Below are 20678 nucleotides of genomic sequence, written 5' to 3'. Positions count from 1 at the left end.
TCCTGAATAGAATGGAAAGACCAGTGTGGCTTTAGCACCATGAGGGGAGAGTCAAGGGAGACAAAGTTAGAGATGTGTCAGAGATGAGATCAGAGGTCCAGTAAGGAGGCTGGCTTTTATCTAAGTAAGATAGAAGGCCACTAAAGAATAGTGAGAGCCAGAAAGTGCTACGATAATTTTTAAAAGATGACTCTGGTTGCAGAGAAAAAGCAAGAGGCAAAGCAGGGAAGTCACAGCAAACACTGATACCCTCAGGTCATTCATCTATCAAAATATTAAGGGTCCTAATATGTGCCTGACAGGCTTCCCTCTGCTGGGGAGTGGAAAACAAAGCAACGCATTAGAACCATCCTTGGGGGGAAAAAAAAATCCTTGAATACTTTCAACAAATATTGACTAGCCATGAACAAGATAAGATATGGGGGAATGGCATGTCTGAGTAATATTCATCCATTTATCTTTGGCTTTAAAATGGATCACAATCAAATGGCATTCAGGAAGCTAGATAGCTGGGGTAAAGGCCATCTTAGAACCTTATCTCCCAATATATGCCAAAACAAACTCCACTGAGATTAAAGAGTTAAATAAAAAAATAATCTGGGAGAAATATGGCTATGTATTGACTCTTATAACGTAAGAGACATAGAAGGAAGCAGTCAGATTGTGATCAGCTGAATTACATCAAAAATTTAAAATTGAATAAACCAGGAAGTATATCTACAAGAACTATTTCTGTAATTGGAACAAACTCCCTGGAGAACAGTGTGGTGGGTTATAGCACAAACATTAGATATGCACCCTGGTGGCTTTGCTGAGTGTTCATTTTGGGTTTCAAAGTTTTTAATGGTTTCATTTGAGTTTTAGAGTAATTATCATCAAAAAGAAAATAATCTGCCATTACCGTACTTCTCATAAAAAATAAAAAATGAAGCAAATTGCCCCCACAGTCCAGGTGGTGGGACACGTAAGTATGGTGCTTGAGAAAAACATTTGTTTCTAACAGTGATGAGAGCAATAATAGCGCCGTTCACTGCACATTTGCTCATTGCTTTACCTGTGACACCTCTAATTCTTCCATGAAGTTCTCCATTTTACATAAGGTGATTGAAACTCAGTGGCTAAGACACTCATGAACAAAATCGCTTCCAAGAAGAAGAGAGTTTGAAATCAGGTCTGTGCGATGCTAAAGCCTTGAGTCTCAGCAGTTACTTATCAATCCGTGCCACTTTACACCTGCAGGCTCTTCATATTCCCTGACCTCAGACAGGGGTGGTCTCTCCTCCCCCTCACTTCCAGGCCGAAGACCACCCACACTGCAGCCCTTCGCTCGTGTTGGAGCATCTTTCATCAAAAAAGCAGGGAAACCATCATGTTCCCATAGTAGACTTCTCAAAAAGATGAGGGAAGGAACAGCATGGGTATGGCAAGAAAGGAAGAGATGCTGGGCAGGAAGGGGGAGGAAGCTGGTCTAAAATTAAGTAGGAAATAATACGTAGCATCAATACACAAATAAGGGAACTTATGTAAATGAACATGCAAATCACCTGGGCTTAATTTACAATCACCAGGGCAGCAAACAACATTAGTGTCCTGGATACCCATCCAACAAGGGCAGTAGCACTTTCCACAAACCTTGTTTGTAAATTCCTTCGATGCCAATTTGTAATGCTGCATTATCATACCAAATGACTCCCAGCTTTTGGAGGCGAAGAGCAGCATGTGATTCAGGATGTGCAATTCATAAATCAGGTCCTTGTTCTGAAATTACCAGGGAAATGGGTCATCCATGCACACAGCTGCCCCACCTTCCCTTCTCCCAGGGACCCTTTGGCTCACTGACCTCAGTGTTGTATTCTATAACAAAATTGGTGAGGTGCTCTTTTATGACTTGATTGAGGATATGTTTGTTGGTAATGTCATTAATAAGCTCCTCGCGTTTCACAATTTTTCCCTTGGACGAAAGGAGAAAAGCGTTGGAGGACAGTAGCTTCCATAATGTAGATACTTTATAGATATAAATAGCACAATTTTCCCCATGGACAAAAGGAGAACACCATAGTGACAAGCGTAATCTGTAATCTAGGTACTTGGTAAATATGAATGGCTGGGTGGATTAGCCTTTGAGTGGAAGATGGGCCTGTGGCAGTTGTGAAAATCTCCAGTCTATAAAGCAGGGAGTGTGGTCAGTGGGCAGCCAGTTGCTTCATTTTGAAATCCATCTAAATAGCTGTGCTGATGGCAGTTTCTTGAACACTGCTCCTTAACCAATGACGCTGTGTTGGGGATACTAAGGTAAGCCCATTTCTGGGAGATGCAGGACTTCTCTGGTAGGTGACGGTGACCAGCTTTCTTAGAAGTTCTCTGCAAGCAGGGGACCTTCCTTCCTTCCAGAAGGTCAGACCTGTATGGTGGCCTGATGAGTCTCCCCCAGCTCCTTCTGTTTCCCTTCACAGGCATTTTCCCTAATCTTTTGCATGTCTAATCCTGCTTGATGACTGCTTCTCAGAAGGACTGGGATTAACACAGAGAAGGAAATAGTTCTCTGTAGCTCGGGATCAAAATCTGTGCGGGAAGGAGAACAAAGACGTAGCTGTCTCTGGATGATTTCTCCCGACTCTGTCTCTCTTCGCCTTCATGGAGCTTAACCTATAGTCCAAACCTCTTCCCTGGAGTCCTGCAAAAGCTGCCTAATGGTCTTCCAATTTCTCACCTTGTTTCCCTCCAACCTACCCCTCACCTTTAGCCAGAGTGATGCTCTTACACTCTTGCTCAAATACTTCATAGGCACCGTTGTCCTTTGGACAAAGCTGAAACTCTTTTCTGATCATGACAATAGTCTGATAATGTTAATCAGACTTACGGAGAGCTCATTATTGTACCAGCCACAGTGCTAAATACATTACATGCAAGAACTCTTTTAATCCATATAACATTCCACTGAGTTATGAATCATTATTTCTCCCATTGTACAGCTGAGGATGATGAGGCACAGAAAAGTGAAGTGACTTGCCCAAGATTGCTAAGCTAGTGAGAGGGGGAGCCAAGATTCCAACCCAGCGGTCTGACTCTAGAGCTCATGCTCTTAACCATTAAAATATACTGACTCTGTCCTAGTCCATTTTTCATGTTTGCACTTTGGTTTTTTATATCGTGGTGACGTTTATTCTGTGGAACTCTTAACTTTTTATGTGGTCCAAATTTATCAGTATTTCTTTTCCTGGTTTCGTGGGTTTCTGTCATGCTTTATAAAAGGGCTTTCCAGCTCCGAGTTTAGAAATCGAAGTCCCCCGTGGCATTTTCTAGTCTTTCCATTGTTTCTTTGTTATATTTTTAAATCATAAATCAATCTGCAGTTTAGTTACGTGCAATGGAAGGAGGTTATATAGATTTAACTTTTTTTTTTTTTTAATTTTTTTTTAAATTTATTTATTTGTTAGAGAGAGAGAGAGAGCGAGCACAGGCAGACAGAGTGGTAGGCAGAGGCAGAGGGAGAAGCAGGTTCCCTGCCGAGCAAGGAACCCGATGTGGGACTCGATCCCAGGACGCTGGGATCATGACCTGAGCTGAAGGCAGCTGCTTAACCAACTGAGCCACCCAGGCGTCCCTAGATTTAACTTTTTTTATTTTCTAAATGGCTACCCAGTTCTCTCAACACTAGTCATTGAATAACATATTTTATTTTATTTTAAGTTTTTATTTGACAGAGATCACAAGTAGGCAGAGAGGCACGCAGAGAGAGAGGGGGAAGCAGGCTCCCCACTGAGCAGAGAGCCTGATGTGGGGCTCCATCCCAGGACCCTGAGATCATGACCTGAGCCGAAGGCAGAGGCTTAACCCACTGAGCCACCCAGGTGCCCCTGAATAACATATTTTAAATATCATCTTTATCATATGCTAGATTCCTATATGTATTTGGATCTATTTTTGGACTCTTTGTTGTCCCATTCAAAGACGCAAATCAGGTTATTTTGTTCTCCAACTTAAAACCTTGTAATGACTTCTAAGAGCCTAAGTAAAAATGTAGTGGCTCACAGTCCTAAGCAGGTCTGGGTATCACTTCACCCACCTCCTCTGTGGCTCTGGGCAAGTAACCTAACCTCTCTAAGCCATATCTATAAATAACATGATTATTGTAAGAATTTGGCTTTGTGTGACAAGGGAGTAAGACATGTTCCAGGAACCAGACTACAGTGTCTAGAGTTACACTGTTCAATAGAATTTTCTGTGATAATGGAAGTGTTATGCTGTCCAATATAGTAGCCACTATCTACATGTAGCTAGTTTCATTGAGGAACTGAAACGTTAATTTAATTAATTTGAATGTAAATAGTCATATGTGACAGCTGCCCTATTAGACAGCTTGGATGATCTGTTCTCACATCCCAGTGAGGGAAAGGAGGAAAATGTGTAGTAGAGGCTAGACCGAGGAAGGCTTTGTGGGCCTTATTAGGGACTTGAGTCTTTATCCCAAGAATAATAAGAAGACATTAAAGGGCTTTCAGTGTGAAGGAGGCAGGTGGCCATCATTTTTGAGTTTTGGAAATATAACTCTTTATTTTTTTTTAAAGATTTTATTTATTTATTCATGAGAGAGAGAGGAAGAGGCATAAGGAGAAACCGGCTCCCCGCTGCGCAGGGAGCCTGATGCGGGACTCAATCCCAGGACCCCGGGGCCACGACCCAAGCCGAAGGCAGAGGCTCAACCATCAGACACCCAGGCATCGCATTGGAAATACGACTCTTTAGAGGATAAGAGAGAATGTGGCAGACCAGTTGGGTGAATGTTGCATTAGGCTATGGGAGATCATGGTCATTTGACTTAGGATGGTAGCAGTGGAGAGAAATAGATAGACTCAAGGGATACTTTGAATTTAAAATCTATAGGTTTGGGGTGATGGACGGTTGTGAAGGGTGGAGGAGAGGGACGGGTTAGAATAATGCCTGAGAGTGAGTACTCTGGTTGCTCGATGGGACATGGGAGAAATGGTGATACCATTCATTGAGAGAAAAAAAAAAAACTAAAAGATTTGGAGGGTTGGAGGGGAGATTATGATGTTAGGCTTGGTCATGTTGAGACATCTGGTGATGGATATGAAAGTCTGGCTGAAAATGGGAGATTTGTAAGTCATGGGTGTACGGGTGGTAATTGCTGATGGAGGGTGGGTGAGAAAGAAGGGACCAGAAGAAAACACAGGGGAGAGGACTGAGCTTTAATGACTGGCATTTACTGGTTAAGAAGAGGAGGAGGAGCTTACAGTGGAAGATGTCTAGACAGGCCAGAGAAACTCTGGGTGACTGCGATCTAACAAAAGCTGCCTAGTCCAATGCCACGTAGCTTGCAGGTGGCAGTGGCAGAACCAGAATTTGTACCCAAATTCTATAGCTACATGCATAATCCATTTTGAGCTAGAGACCCTTCACTAGCAATAGAACCCAAGTCTTACCTTTTTGAACACCAGAACACTGTCAAGGGTGACATGGAAACGTCCAATGACATTGCTAATTGATATCACTCCAAATGTTAGCTCTGGGAAGTCTTTGATCATATCATAGAACAACTCTGCTACTTCTTCCTCTAAATCCTGTTTGGAGAAAGATATTTGGTGGGACTTTGGTGGAAAGAAAAACATCTGGCTTACTTAAGGTCAAGGTGGAAATGGTGATCAATTCGTCTCCTCACCTTTCCAAGTTCTGGTGTTTTCCTGGATTCCCTAAGTCCCCTTTCATGAATTTACATACTCAGAATACTTCTGTGGCTATGACTAAGGCCAAAATAGGCCAATCCACAGAGATTGAAGGAAAGAACTGATAAGTTCAACTTTTTCCAGGTATTTAGAGTAAAGCTGTTCTAACACACAGGTTGAGACTTTTAAACATTTATTCCTTAATTGTTTTCAGAAGAGGCAGCTGGTTTGACTTTGTGGATCACCAGATATAAACTTGGTATCAAGATATGGCTGTAGTTGCAGCCTTTCTATAACTTGAAAGAAAATTGGGGCTGTCCAAAAGTGAGATGAGACAGAAAGAGGTACATACTCTCCCCGTGTAAAAATATAATGCCAAAGTTCTGACTTCCACTGGGGGAAGGCAGGAGCCATCCTAGTTACCGGAAATGAGTAAAGATGTATAAGAAATTAATTCTCCACAAGGAAAAACAATTTGTAAATTACTTGTTACTCAGTGATATTCTAAATGGACCTCCACAAGATCAGTTATATTATCAAAACCAATTTAATAAACATCAATTTCCTCTCCTCTCTCTGCATTCCTGTCCACCTTTCCAGTTAGCTTCTCCTACCCAGGTCATCTTCCATTCTTTCCTTCTTCATTTTAACACTGCTGTTACCCGGAAAACCAGCTCATTGGAAAATAAAGAATGGGTATGGCATTAACCCAAGTAAAAGACCTCTCCTTACCCTACCCCCTCCCAGACACAGGACTCCTCACCAGTCAAAAAGCCACTCCCACCTCTTGACCCCAGTACCTGGAAGAAGCCGATGATGACCAAGGGCCTAGAATTCACAAACTCTACCACCTGCTGGGTGTTATTGAACAAAAATGCTTTCTGGCTAATTTGTCTTCTCAGCCAAACGACCAAGGCGGTAGATTCAACCACTCCTGGAGAGAGAGACAGTTAAATAGATCCCCTATAGCAGTTTCCTCTTGAACTGGAGCAAGGCCTGTTTTCTCCAAGCTTAATGAGCAGAAGCATCTGGTCTTGGGCTCCTACCCATTGAAGGCCAAGGTCAGTCCTTCCCACCCCCGCTCCAAGGCATGAACATTTTTTTTTTTAAGATTTTTTAAAAAATTTATTTATTTGACAGGTAGAGATCACAAGTAGGCAGAGAGAGACGGAAAAGCAGTCCCCCTGCTGAGCAGATAGCGGGATTCGGAACTCGATCCCAGGACCGACCCAAGCCGAAGGCAGAGGCTTTAACCCACTGAGCCACCTAGGCGCCCACAAGGCATGAACATTAATAGCAGTAGCTAAATGTCATGGAGCACTTACCAAGGACAAGGCATTGTGCTGAGCCATTTACATGTATTACATCCCTGCAACAGCTCTACCTTGTGGGATATTCTTTTTTTCTTTTCAATGTCTTATTATTATTTTTTTTTAATTTCTTTTCAGCGTAACAGTATTCATTGTTTTTGCACCACACCCAGTGCTCCATGCAATACGTGCCCTCCCCAATACCCACCACCTGGTTCCCCCAACCTCCCACCCCCTACCCCTTCAAAACCCTCAGGTTGTTTTTGAGAGTCCATAGTCTCTCATGGTTCACCTCCCCTTCCAATTTCCCTCAACTCCCTTCTCCTCTCCATCTCCCCATGTCCTCCATGTTATTTGTTATGCTCCACAAATAAGTGAAACCATATGATCATTGGCTCTCTCTGCTTGACTTATTTCACTCCGCATAATCTCTTCCAGTCCCATCCATGTTGCTACAAAAGTTGGGTATTCATCCTTTCTGATGGAGGCATAATACTCCATAGTGCATATGGACCACATCTTCCTTATCCATTCGCCCGTTGAAGGGCATCTTGGTTCTTTCCATAGTTTGGCGACCGTGGCCATTGCTGCTATAAACATTGGGGTACAGATGGCCCTTCTTTTAACCACGTCTGTATCTTTGGGGTAAATACCCAGTAGTGCAATTGCAGGGTCATAGGGAAGCTCTATTTTTAATTTCTTGAGGAATCTCCACACTGTTCTCCAAAGTGGCTGCACCTACTTGCATTCCCACCAACAGTGTAAGAGGGTTCCCCTTTCTCCACATTCTCTCCAACATACGTTGTTTCCTGTCTTGCTAATTTTGGCCATTTTAACTGGTGTAAGGTGGTATCAATGTGGTTTTAATTTGAATCTCTTATGGGATATTCTTATTCTCCCCATTTTGCAGATGAGGAAATTGAGGTTAGACTTGCCAGTAGCCACCCATTAGTGAACCTGGGAATTAAACTCAGAAGGAAGCATACCCAGTCTTCTTTTCTGTCTACCTTCCAAAGTGACAAGAAGATAGATTTATTTTTAAAAAATATAAATGAATGAAATGTAAATAAAAATACCAGCTAGCTTTGTGACCTTGGGAAAATTATCGCCTGTGCTTCCAGTTCCTCAGCTGAGATGCAGATACTCACTAAGGTCATAGATCCTGGCATCCATTTCTCAGCTATTACATGGAAGGTGCCAAGCACACAAAAATCTCAGCTTTTAAAATTGGGAAACATACACCATATCTGGGGAGACCTAACAGTGTGCTAGAATTACATTAGGCTACGGATGGATATGTGTTTGCTAGGATCATCAATTCCACATGATGGTAGATAATGTAAAATATTATTTTCTATCAGAGACTGCTATAGAATGGAATGGAGCATTTAAACTGAATGAATTTCTTCATTCACTATTCATTCCTTCACTCATTCATTCATTTGACAAATATGTACTAAGTACCTATCATGTTATCAAGTGCTGTACTTGGTCCTGGGGATATAATGGTGAGCAGAAACAAACACATTCCCACTGTTTTGCAGTTCTCATTCTGTTGAGTAGGACAGTTGTCAAGTAATTACACAAACAAGTATATAATCACACCCAAAGTAATTACTCAAAAGCAAAGTTCTATGAGCCTGTAGTGAAGATATGTGACCTAGACTGTGAAGTCAAGGGGGGCTTCCTGGAGGAGATCAGTTAGGAGCTGAATACTGAAGGATGCATAGGAGTTAATAAGTAGGCAACAGTAAGAATGAAACTGGACAAGGAAGGAGAGGGAGAGGTTTATAGGCAGAGTAGGCAGCCTGTGCTGGATTGCTGCCTGGGGCTTGATGAATGCATGTTGAGTTGGTAAATGTACTGAAAAGGACTCTTTTCAGCATCTTTGCTTACATTTCCTAAGAACTTAATAAGGCCATTTACAAAACTTATGATGAAGTCTATTTGCATACAGAAAGGTATACAAATTATTATGTATAGTTTGGTGAATTTTTGCAAAATGAACAGACCTGAGTACCACCCAGATACTGATCTGTCAAGAGACAGATCATTTCGCAGCCCTCAAGAGACAGACTGTTACCAGGCTCTCAGAAGTCCCATTATGCCCCTATCCCTACCTAAGGGTAACCACTATTTTAACTTCTAACAGCATGCATTAGTCTGCCTCATCTTGAACTTTATGCAGGTGGAATCACATTGTGTGTTTTGGGGTCTAGGCTTTGTTACTTTATGAGATTCATCCATATTGTTGTATGTGCTGTGTAGCATTTTGTTGCGTGAATATTCTATAATTTATTTATCCATCCTCTGTTGGTGAGCATTTGGGTTGTTTCCAGTTTGGGACTGTTAAGAATTAAATTTCATGCATGTCTCTGGGGTCACATTGGATGCACTTCTTTTGGATATATGCCCAGGAGTAGAATTTCTGGTCATAGGGGATGCTACGCTCAGCTTTAGTAGATACTGATTAGGCCATTTTAAAACCCACGATGAGTCAGGCCCATAGAAGTTCATAGAAGGACGATGTCCTGGCCTCAAGGGAGAGAGAAGGGTGAGGGGAGACTTCCTGCCACTCCCAGATCACAGCACTCCACCCTCCTGCAGTCCCCTTCTCCTCCTGGATTCAGCCCCAAGGCTGAGGTTCTATTTTCAGTGTTCCCCAGCCATCTTTCAGGAGAAAACAAGCACATATCATGGGACTAGTTCATCTTACAGGCATTTGTCTGGAAAAAAAAAAAAATTATGTTGTAAGTGCTCTGGAAGGAACAGGTTCCAAAGTCCTGAAAATACCAAAAAAGGTGAACAAAACCCTACCAAATGCATTTGAATTTCAACTGATCAGAACCATTGCTCTGATCTCATTTTGTGCGGCTGTCTCCTGCAGTCTGCACTGCGGCCACACCCTCATCGTCCTGCTCCCAGGCTTTGGTGTCTCCCGGTCCTCCCTCTGCCTGGGCTGCCTTTCTCCAGTGGTCTGGGCAACTCCTCCAGCTTATTTAGTTAGAGGTTTGGACTTTTCTTATCACCCCCACTCCCATCATATCGTTCTCTAGTTTATGACCTGTTGCATTTTCTTCATTGAATTTGTCTTTTTCTGAAATTACGATTTTTGGCTAGCTTGCTCACTAGCTCCTGTCATGTCAGCTTATACTAGATGCTCAAGAAATAATTACAGGGTATGGGCGCCTGGGTGGCTCAGTGGGTTAAAGCCTCTGCCTTCGGCTCAGGTCATGATCCCAGGGTCCTGGGATTGAGTTCCGCATCGGGCTCTCTGCTCCGCAGGGAGCCTGCTTCCTCCTCTCTCTCTCTCTGCCTGCCTCTCTGCCTACTTGCGATCTCTGTCTGTCAAATAAATAAAATCTTAAAAAAAAAAAAAAAAAGAAATAATTACAGGGTAAATGGATGAGGTGGGTGAATCATAACATAAGCTGGCTTGAGGGAATTCGATCTTGGGCCATCTTCTCTGGGATGTCTGGGCTCCGCTTGCCCCTCTGAACCCTGTGGGGCTGAGGTAGCTCTGAACTTGACAAATAGGTTGTTCCTGAGTGCCTGCAGATCGGTCACTGACCCCCTTGGGCAGGTGTCTCCGCTGGCACTTGGCTCTGAGCCAGAGGACGGGGTAACAACTGAGGTGTGAACGCTATGTCAATGATTGACTGGGGCTGTCGCTCCACTGCATATTTCCAGGCACAAGCTGTGAATGCATCATTAACTGAGGCCCTGGAGCCAACCCGAGTTTTCCGCCCTCCAGAGAGGGGGCCATGACCAAGTTTCCCATGATCAATCCTTGGGAGACTAGAGGAGAACCAGAACTCTAGCTTTGACCCAACAAGGACTAAACCCCAAATTGCCTCCTGGGAAGGTTTTCATAAAAGTTGGTGCAGGAGACCAGTAAAGCTGAGCTCAGGGAAGCCCTGCCAGGTTGGCAGAACTGGCTTATTCATCCTGTTTAGGAAATGAGAAGTTGGAAGGCTGGCTCAAATTCTCTAACTCGTGTTTGTCCTAAATCTAGGCTCTGGCTCCCTCCTAGCACCCCACTGCCTCTTTCCCTGGTTGGGGGTAACACTGAAGAAAGGGAGGGATGGGCAGGCCTAGTAGAAATAGGGGTTGGCTCCTTAGCCCAAGTCTGCCTGCAGTGGGTCCTTGCAGTTCCATCCCATTCAAACTCAAAAACTATTCTGAAGAACCAAAGTGTTGCAGGCACTGTGCAAGGGTCAGAAAAGTAATAGTTTGATAAAAACAAGAGCCCCATCGACATTTATTTTGAGTGCAGCACACCGTAGAGCAGGGATTGGTCAATGACAGCCCATGGGCCAATTCTGACCTGCCTGTTGATGTTATAAATAAAGTTTTATTGGCAGTCAGTGGTTTATATAGGACTGCTTTCCCGCTGTATCCGCAGAGTTAGGTAGTTGCGAAAGAGATTGGCCTGTAAGGCCTAAAATATTTATTATCTGGCCCTTTGCAGAAAACATTTGTGGTTTGCAGTGCTTAGTAGCTGGGGATCCTTGAGGAAGTTGCTCCACCTCCCTGTGCAGTTTCCTATCTGTAAAAGCACCTGCCATGCTGGGTTGTTGTGACATATGTAAGGGGCCCAGAATGGTGACGGAGCACAGTAAAGTGTTCAGATCCATGTCAGGGCTTGTGCCTTAATAAACTTGTTTCACCTCATCAGTAACCCTCGGAGGGAGATATTTCCACCATCTCCCTTTCACAGATTAGGAAAATAAGAGTTGACAAGGGGAAGCGATTGTCCTTCAGGTGTGTGGTAAGGATTTAAAGCCAGCTGGTCCCTGCCAGTTTGGGCAGCCTCTTCAGAGGACCCAGGAAAAGAAATCAGCTCCTGCTCTGTGCTCTCGCTAGAGAACAAAGAACAGAATCAGTTCTGTGAGTGAGGTCCTTGAGGGCAAAGCACAGGTGCTATGGGACTCCTGAGGAGGGCAGACACCCTGATGCGGGCAGTCAGAGGGGACTTCCTAGGGGAGGTGGTGATGCAGCTTTCCTGCATGACAGAGGGGGTCCCAGGCACTGGCTTCTACCAAAAGGAGCTCAGACAGTCTGAAAGTTGCCACATTGTCACATTTATTGCTTCAAAGAGAAGTCAGACCTCACCTGCCCTGCACCCCCCCCCCCCACCATGGTCCCACAAGGTGCTTGGGAGCCACTGCACTGCCTGGTCTAGTATGTAATGCGCCGCTGAGGTTGGCGCTTTTGCAGCACCTTCAACTGCGAGTCTGGCCTGTGTCTCATGCCCCCTTGTGTCCGCTCCCAGAACTGTAAGGCATCCTGCAAGCCCCTGCAGGAGGTTGCTCTCTCTGGGCCCTTTTGGTTTTTGCAACAAAACTCAAACAGGCTTATTGCAGACTTGCTAAATGCCAGATGCTGCAAGACTATCTCAGTTTCCTGATTCAGTCATTCACACATATAATGGGAACATTGTACTAGCATAGTGCGGGCTGTGCTGGGCACCTTGGCATTTGTTAGTTTCGTTCCATCCATCCATCAGTTTTATGGACATTATGCATTTATATATTTAGCATTTTTAAAAATTAGGATCTACCATGTGCCGCACTGAGTCACATAATGCTACAAGCATTCTTGATACCAAGATTGGGGCTGACACATGTTAGTTTCTCAATAAAAGTATTGAATAAGTGAATGGATGAGTTAATGAATGAAGTGGATGATGATAGAAGCTCCAGTGTTTGGTAGTTACCCTGTCCCAAATCTGTCTTGTTTCCTTATCTCCCAGTGCCCCTTTTCTTGGCCTGGGACTTTGTCAAAACCATTCTAAAGTAGAAGATTGCGGCGGGAGGTGAAGACTGGGGCCAGAAGTGGGAGGTGGAGTTAGGATCCCACTCTCTGGTCTCTGGCAGTTTATGAGCCATGCATCTCACTATCCCACTTCATGGTGCTTCTAGGGCCCACCAGCTGAGATGTATGCTGTGGTGGAGGCGGCTATGTGTTCACCAAAATTGTATTTTCCTTATGGACACAGATCAGGGCCATATTGCTCAGCCTTTAAGTTGAGTGGGGCCATGTAACAGAATTTTGGTCAATGGAATGAGAAGTGATGTTTGCCACTTCCAAGCCTGGGTCATGAGCACCACCAGTGGCAGTCCTCTGCCTCCTTGCCCCAACTGCTGGCAAGATATAGAGAAAATGGCAGGGGCTTCAGAGGCTCTAAGGAAAGATAGAGCCGCATGCTAGAAGGAACCTGGGTCCTTGAAAAATTGTGTGGAGCTGAGCCACCCACCTCCACCCTCTGGCTGCCACCTGGGTTCTACATGAGCAATAAATAAACTCATAGTTCTGTTATGCCACCTAAATGCTGGTGTTTGTGTTTCCGTAGCTAGCACTTGCTTGATGCACAGGGACTCTTACCTTTGCAACTGATGGGTTCTGACCTGTTGCCCTCAAAAAACAGCTTCAGCTCTGGGGCCTTTTTAACATCAAACTCTTTCTGAAGTTCCTTCTCGACTGTGATGTCCACTTTGCCAAAGCCGAGCCCATTCTTGCCTTTGCCCATGACTTCCACGGCTTGGCCCAACTCCTCAGCCAGGTTCCTGGATTGCTTGGAGGATGGGTTGTCTGAAAGAGTCAGTATAAATCAGAACTTGCTAGAGCCTCTCCCACTCCCCATCTCCCAAGAAGGAGGCTGTGTTTCACCCGCTTGGCTACTGTGCTCTGCTGTAGTAGATAGATTTTCAGAAACATGATGGGATGGGTGGCACGTTTCATGAACCGGACATTTGGGAAGCACATCAGGGTTCTTGGGGCTTAGCAACACTGGAAGCCATACAACTTTGGGCAACTCATTCCAACTCTGTGAGTCCCATTTTCTTCATGGGTAAAATGAGAAAAATATTATCAACTATCCCATAGAGTTCTCCGCCAAGTAAGATTTAACAATCAGTTATACAGAGCTTATTAATTTCTAAAAGCTTTCCATGAATTGAGCCTCCTCTCAGCACCCCTGTGGGGTAGGTATGGTTATTATCTCAGTTTTATAGATGAGGAACCTGGTGGGAAGCAAAATGTCCTACTTGCCCGGGGTCCTGTGGCAGTGAAAGATATAGCCAGGATCTGGAACCACTCAATCTGCTGTCTACCCAGCACTGGTAGACAACTCTCAGCACAGTGCCTGACACATGATAAGGACATAATGCATTATTATTACTACTGTTATTATTGTACAATTTTTATGGTCAGAAGTCAGAGGAGAAAGAATGAGGGAGCATGCTCGCCATCTGGTGGAAAGTTCCAGAGTTACAGGCCAAATGGAGCTTCTCCTGCTGCATGAATACATCAGGGAACTCTCAAGTTCTGATTCCCTTTCAAGTCAGAATGCATTCCCTGTGTCAGTCCCCACCCCTCTGTCCTGTCTATCTGGAGACACACTTGGAGCAAGTTCCAAGTCCAACAGAGAGGGCTTTTGTAAAGCAAAACCCAGAAAGGCAGCTCCAGGACAACTGGTATATGCTCCAGCGTCAGTTAGTACACCTGCTCCTGCGATGGAACCCGAAAGTGAATGATTGTTTTCATTAAATTCCCAATCAGTGCACAGGAAGTGAGACTTTTTGCCTCTCTACCACCTGCTTTGTCACCATCATTGTCTTCGATAACCCCCATCCATCATCGCCAGCAGGCACTGGCCTGTTGCCAGCTGCTCCGACCCTTAGGCCTCTCCCTGGGCTTCCTTGTGGATCTGGCCCTGCCTGGCTCAGGGTGACTGATTGACATTGTATCCAAATCTGAGTTTCTAGGCAATTCAGAGCAAGAAAAACACATGGAATGATGGTTCAAATGCTGGAGCATTTAGAGGTTCCACACACAGCCCAGTGCTCCTGAGTTTCTGGAATGGAAGTGAGAGAAATCGTCTGTGACAACAGGAATGCTAGGATCCTAAAGGTAGCTGGATAGGATCTAACAATAATAGTAATGGACATTTGTCCATACATCCACCCATCCATTCATCCAGTCGTTCCTCATTCATTCCATAAATCTTTTCTAAGATTTGCCATGTGCCAGAAATGGTTCTAGGTTCTGGGGATTTAATAGTCAGTGGATAAAAATCCCTGCTCTTGTTGGAGAAGACAGAAAATAAATAAGTAAAGAAGTAAAATATGGGCACCTGGGTGGCTCAGTTGGTTAAGTGGCTGCCTTCGGCTCAGGTCATGATTCTGGAGTCTTGGAATCGAGTCCTGCATCGGGCTCCCTGCTCAGCAGGGAGTCTGCTTCTCTCTGTCTCTCTGCTGCTCCACCCCCATGCTCGCTCTCTCTGTCTCACCCTCATTCTCTTTCTCTAAAGTAAATTTTAAAAAATCTTAAAAGAAAAATATTTTTTAGAAAAAGAAGTAAAATTTATGCTATATTAGATGCTAAGTGCTATGGAGACAAAAAGAAGCAAAGCTGGAGGTTAGGAGTATCAAGGAGATTGAGTTTAAGTAGGGAGGCTGAAGGAGAACTCACCCATAAGAGACATTTCAATTAAGACTGAAGGAGGTGAGGGAGGCAGGCTATGTGGATATGTGGAGGAGGAGTTTCCATGCAGGGGAACCGTAAGTGCAAAGATCCTGAGGTGCGAGTATGTACAGCATGTTTGAGGAATGACTAGAAGTCTGTTTGGCCTAGAGCAAAATGAGAAGCCCAGGGGTTAGATAACATAGGGCCTTGTTGGCCACTGAATAGATTTTGGTTCCTCTCCCTAACAGTTGTGGAAAGATACTGGAGAGTTTGGGCAGAATTAGATATGATCCTACTTACTGTTTAACTGGACTGTACTGAATATTATATGAACATTAGACCACAAAAGGGAAAGAGAGTGGATCCAGGGAGGCCATTTGGAGGCCTCTGTAATAATTCAGGTGAGAGATGGTAATGGCTTGAGCCAGGGTAGTAGTAATGAAGGAAGAGAGAAGTGGTCAGAGTCTAAGATTTTGAAGGGGGAGGTGATTGGTGATGGATTGGATAGATAGGAGAAGATGATAGATTGGATGGGGAGTGTGAGTGAACCAGAGGAGTCAAGGATGACTCTGAGGTTTTGACAGGAGCAGCCAGATGGCTGATTGATGGTATTGATGGTGATGATGGTGATGGTGACAGTAATGAGAACAAGGTAACAACAATGACAAGTTATTGAGCACTTACTGTGCCAACCATGTTGCTAAGTGTTACATGCATTATCCTGGGTATCCTCAGAACCACCTCTGAGTTATCTACCGTTCCAGGTGAGGAGTGTTACAGACAAGAAACAGAAGCCCAGAGGTCTTACAGCTAGTATGTAGTTGGGGTATGGGAACAATTCTGATGTACGTTGTTGCTTGGGCAGAGTGGAGCCCAGTGGGTTGTGGATGGGCAGGGAGCCCTCTGTGGGAGGCAGAGAGCTCCTGCAAGTACAGCCTTCCTTGTGTCCTAAGCTCAATCTAGGTAGAGCTCTTTGTCTGACTGTCATATAGTCAGTCATATATAAGTTCATTAGGTTGTTTCATAAAACAGAGGCTGTTCTGGTGGTTTACAGCACCTGTGGCCCAGGCAGGTTGTTTTTTAAACATCTCTGTACCTCTGTTTCCTCATCTGCAGAATGGGGATATTAATTGATCCTATACCTTAAGATGGTCCTACATAGTAAGACAAGGTGTGCAAAGCTCTGGCACAGAAGTGCCCCCAAAACATTAACCATTATGATGGCGCAGGTGGAAAACCCTTGATCTTGCCCTGACCAGATTCTCTCTGGGAAGGGAGGGTCTTAATGGAAATGTCAGGATCCTTAGGAGATCTGGTTCTTGGGGAAAGAGAGATAAGTGTGACTAACACCGAGTCATCCAACACAGGCCTAGGCCTATTGTGTGGCTCTCATGTGGGTTTTGGGGTAAGCAAATGGGACCCGGGCTCATATTAGAAAGAAAATGACTCTCTGAATATCTGCTAGATGTGTAGATGTGTTAATGGCTAACTGACCTAGAATCAATGTTTGCCTGGGTTTTTAGAAGATAACCCCAGGTTCCCTTTTCTGAGCAACTAGTGTGAGTCCGAGGAGGGGCTGGTGGGTGGGAAAGTGAGACTATAGGGACTAGAAATTAGCTCTCAGCACAGGGAGCTGGAATCTGCCTTTCTTTAGACAGTGGTTCTCAATGGGGCACCTTTGGACATATCTGGAGACATTTCTGGTTGTCACCACCAGAGTGCTACTGACATCTAATGGGTAGAGGTCAGGGGTGCCACTAAACATCCTATAATGCATCACACCCCCGCATACAGCAAAGAATTATCCATCCAGCCAAAGTGTGAATAGTGCTAAGGATGAGAAACCCTACTTTAGACCAAGCTCTAGATCAAGTGTGGAAAAATATTCTGAAAATAATCCTCTCCCCATCACATAGGGCCATGATAGTATAAAGAGGTGCTCACAGGTGATAGAAACTTTGGGATGGTAATCAATCCCTTCTAGTTCCTCAAGTGCCAGCCAACAAATTCCTCTGACCATCACAATGGCCTGTAAGGGCCTAAAGGACTGTACCTCCTTTCGGATCTTATCTCCTACTTTTCTTCAGCATCTCAGCTTTAGCCATCCTGGCACATTCCCACCCCAGGGCCTTTGCACTTGCTGTTCCCTCTGACTGAATGCTCTCATCTACCAGCTATCTGTATAGGTTGCTGTCTTCCTGCCTTTAGGTCTTTGCTGAATTGTCACTTTCCCAGACCACCCTATATAAATTTATATAAATAAATTTCCCAGACCACCTATGTAAATTATATAAGTTTATATAAATAAACTTCCACTAAGTCTTTGGTCTCTCTGTTGCTCTTTTTTGTTTTTCTCCATAGTGCTGTTAACCTGAAGAATACTACCTTCTTTACTCCTTGCCTCATTCATGCAGAACATTATGGGCCAAAGGAAAGCTCATTTCATTCAGCCATTCATTCAACATCTCATGCAGGCCTACCAAGCACAATGCCAGATGTTAGTAATCAAGAGGTAAATGAGATTTGGCCCCTGTCCCCCAGGGAGCCCACAAGCTTGAAAGCAGTTTCAGTATAGTGTGATAAATGCTATGAAAGGGAGGGTCCAGGGGGTTACGTCAGCATAGAAGGGCCTGCTAGCAGTGTAGGTGGGAGTGAGTGTGGACACAGCCTCCTGACAAGGTGGCTTCATGAGCTTAAACCCCACAATCCAGGCGAGGAAGTGTAGGAAGGACACTCTGGTCAGAGGGAATTTTAAGTGTAAATGCCCTGGGGCTTGAACCAGTGTGACCTGTCTGGCAACCACAAATTACTATGGAGCTAGAACGTAGCTCTCATGTGAAGTGGGGAATCTGGCCAAGCAGAGGATTCTGTCGCCATGTTAAGGAGTTTGGAGTCTTAGAGAATCACTGAGGGTTTTTAATCAGGAGGTGACCCAATCAGATTTGCATTTGAGAAAAAGGAAATTTCTGGGTGTGCTGTAGGGATAGCTTTGGAGGAGGTGGGCAGATGCTCTAGGGGGCTGTTGTGGTGTTTGCGGTGGGGAACCCTGGCTGGAACGAAGGCAGTGGCAAGGGGGTGGGAAAACTGGAGATTGCAGAGGGCTTTAGGAGGTGGTTTCAATAGGACCTGGTGACGAGTTAGATGGGAGAACAGAGAGGAGTCAAGAATGACTTTGAGTTTTTTGATTTTGACATTGGGTAGAGAGAGGTGTGGTCAGTTAAGGCAGGGCGTGAGAAAAAGCAAGTTGTAGGGAGCAAATAAAAAATGCTGAGTTCTAGGGCACCTGGGTGGCTCAGTGGGTTAAAGCCTCTGCTTTCAGCTCAGGTCATGATCTCAGCGTCCTGGGATAGAGCCCCGCATTGGGCTCTCTGCTTGGCAGGGAGCCTGCTTCCTCCTCTCTCTCTGCCTGCCTCTCTGCCTGCTTGTGATCTCTGTCTGTCGAATAAATAAATAAATAAAATATTTTTTTAAAAATGCTGAGTTCTTGTTTTGAACACATGTGGCATTTGAGACACGTGAGGAACACGCAAAAAGGAGAAGTCCCACTGACCATTGGCTCTTGAGCCTGGAGTCCTCAGAGAGCTAAGAACGTAGATAGCCGCTAAAGATTTGAGAGTTACTATACAGTATGTCCCTGGGACAATACTGGAAAAACCCTTTTTGTAAGGAGCCTGTTTATTCCCAGGAAAAAAGAAAATTTATAATGCTTTCTCCAAGTGATTAGTTTTTCCAAAGGTCGCTTTAGAAGGCCTGCCAGTTTTTGAGAACTCATTTTGATTAAACCGTATATTGGGAAGAATCAGACACTCAAATGTAATGAGCCTGAGTGTCTCTTTTAGATAATAAAATCTCTGCTGGTGTTTACCGCTTTGAAATACCAGCTAGTGGGAATGCTTCAAGTTTCAAGTATTCAAATTGGTTTTCATTTAATGTCATTAAAGAATGTAAAATTGATTGGTTCTCTCTGTAGCACTAGATTCAGTGTCAGTCCCCAAGTTATGTCAGTTAAAGCTGCAAAGAGCCATGGGCTCCCACTTCTGCCCTGATTAAAACAGTCACCGGGCAGAGTTTTGCATTCTCATGCAAAAAGGACAGGTTCCTCCGTCTCATCCACCTGCTGCATCGTTTTTGGAGGGTAAATGTGTGTTGACATGTGCGTTGTGTCATGCACAGTGTGTGGCTCTAGTTCCTTCCACATCGAGGGGCCAGGATCAGAGATTAGGACTGCAGCAAAAAAGAGAAGACGGGTGTCTTCTTCTTGGATCTCTGATCTGTGCTAACCATTAGCTTACAATTCTGCAGCAGGCAGAGCAGAGTTGCAGGGTTCTCAGTTCTTCCTGGAAGGGAACCATGAAACAGATGTGTGGGTGGTGGTCCATGTCCTGGGGTGGATAAAGGATGTGGGGAATCAGCTCTAGGAGTCAGTCAGCAAACTGGAAAGGCCTGCCCCGCTCACAGGCTTGTGTAAAGAAAATGGCCCAAACCAGATCACCTCTACAAGGTCTTGTTCCATAGGCTTGAAGTAAAATCCAGCGTGTACCCAGGCACAATGAAAGAGACCATTAACAGCCTGGACTACATAGAGGTCAGGAGCTTGGAACTGCTGGGGTGAAATTTTATGCATCAGGCATACTCTGTGTGGGATGGAAATAAAAATGACCCAGTCAGATTTTCCCTTCTGGGAACCATCAAGGTTAAGGGCACATCCATGTTGCTATAAAGTGGCTACACAAGCCAGCTGAGGCGGCTTTGGGACCCAGGACAACCGAGTTTCTGAGAATGTCGCATACCCAAACTCCCCCACTGACATGACACCACTCAGAGAGATTGTACCAATTAAGAAGGGACTAGAGGCCTGAATTTCAGATGGAGGATACACACTCAAATGCTACAGGGGTGAGGCCGGGTCTGTAACTGTGTGGGGTTGGCTTGGTAGGATGTGGCAAACTGACTGGCATGTTTTCTGATGAAAAGGAAAAATCATTACTCAGTTCCAGCTACTTGTCACATTGCAAGAATGTGGGCCTGTGCCTCTAGATCTTCTGTTTCAAGAGCAGATGTAAATTCAACTTTAATTGTGAAATGTCTCAATTTCAACACTGTGTGGCCCAAACGTAATCCTTGTCCTGGGTGTCTTCAGTCCATGCGCTGCCTGTTACATCCTTGATTTCAGGGTTATGGGAAAGAGGAGGAGCCATAAAGACCTGAGAAGTGA

At 44.6% G+C, this 20678-nt stretch overlaps 1 protein-coding gene across 1 annotated transcript in view; it reads right to left on the bottom strand.

Annotated features, from left to right (window-relative positions):
* PDILT (protein disulfide isomerase like, testis expressed) overlaps positions 1 to 20678 on the bottom strand; it is a gene marked incomplete at both ends in the record, with an annotated part of 32907 nt that overhangs the window by 9177 nt on the left and 3052 nt on the right. The window contains 5 exons of the mRNA XM_080830484.1: positions 1633 to 1758; positions 1841 to 1951; positions 5445 to 5582; positions 6485 to 6618; positions 13382 to 13588. Of these exons, the coding sequence (XP_080686610.1) occupies positions 1633 to 1758; positions 1841 to 1951; positions 5445 to 5582; positions 6485 to 6618; positions 13382 to 13588 (716 nt within the window). The remainder of the gene's footprint in view (positions 1 to 1632; positions 1759 to 1840; positions 1952 to 5444; positions 5583 to 6484; positions 6619 to 13381; positions 13589 to 20678) is intronic.

The sequence above is a fragment of the Martes martes genome, assembly GCF_963455335.1.
Source record: "Martes martes genome assembly, chromosome: 18".
Classification (NCBI taxonomy): Eukaryota; Metazoa; Chordata; class Mammalia; order Carnivora; family Mustelidae; genus Martes; species Martes martes.
This window is presented reverse-complemented; position numbering and strand designations above follow the sequence as displayed.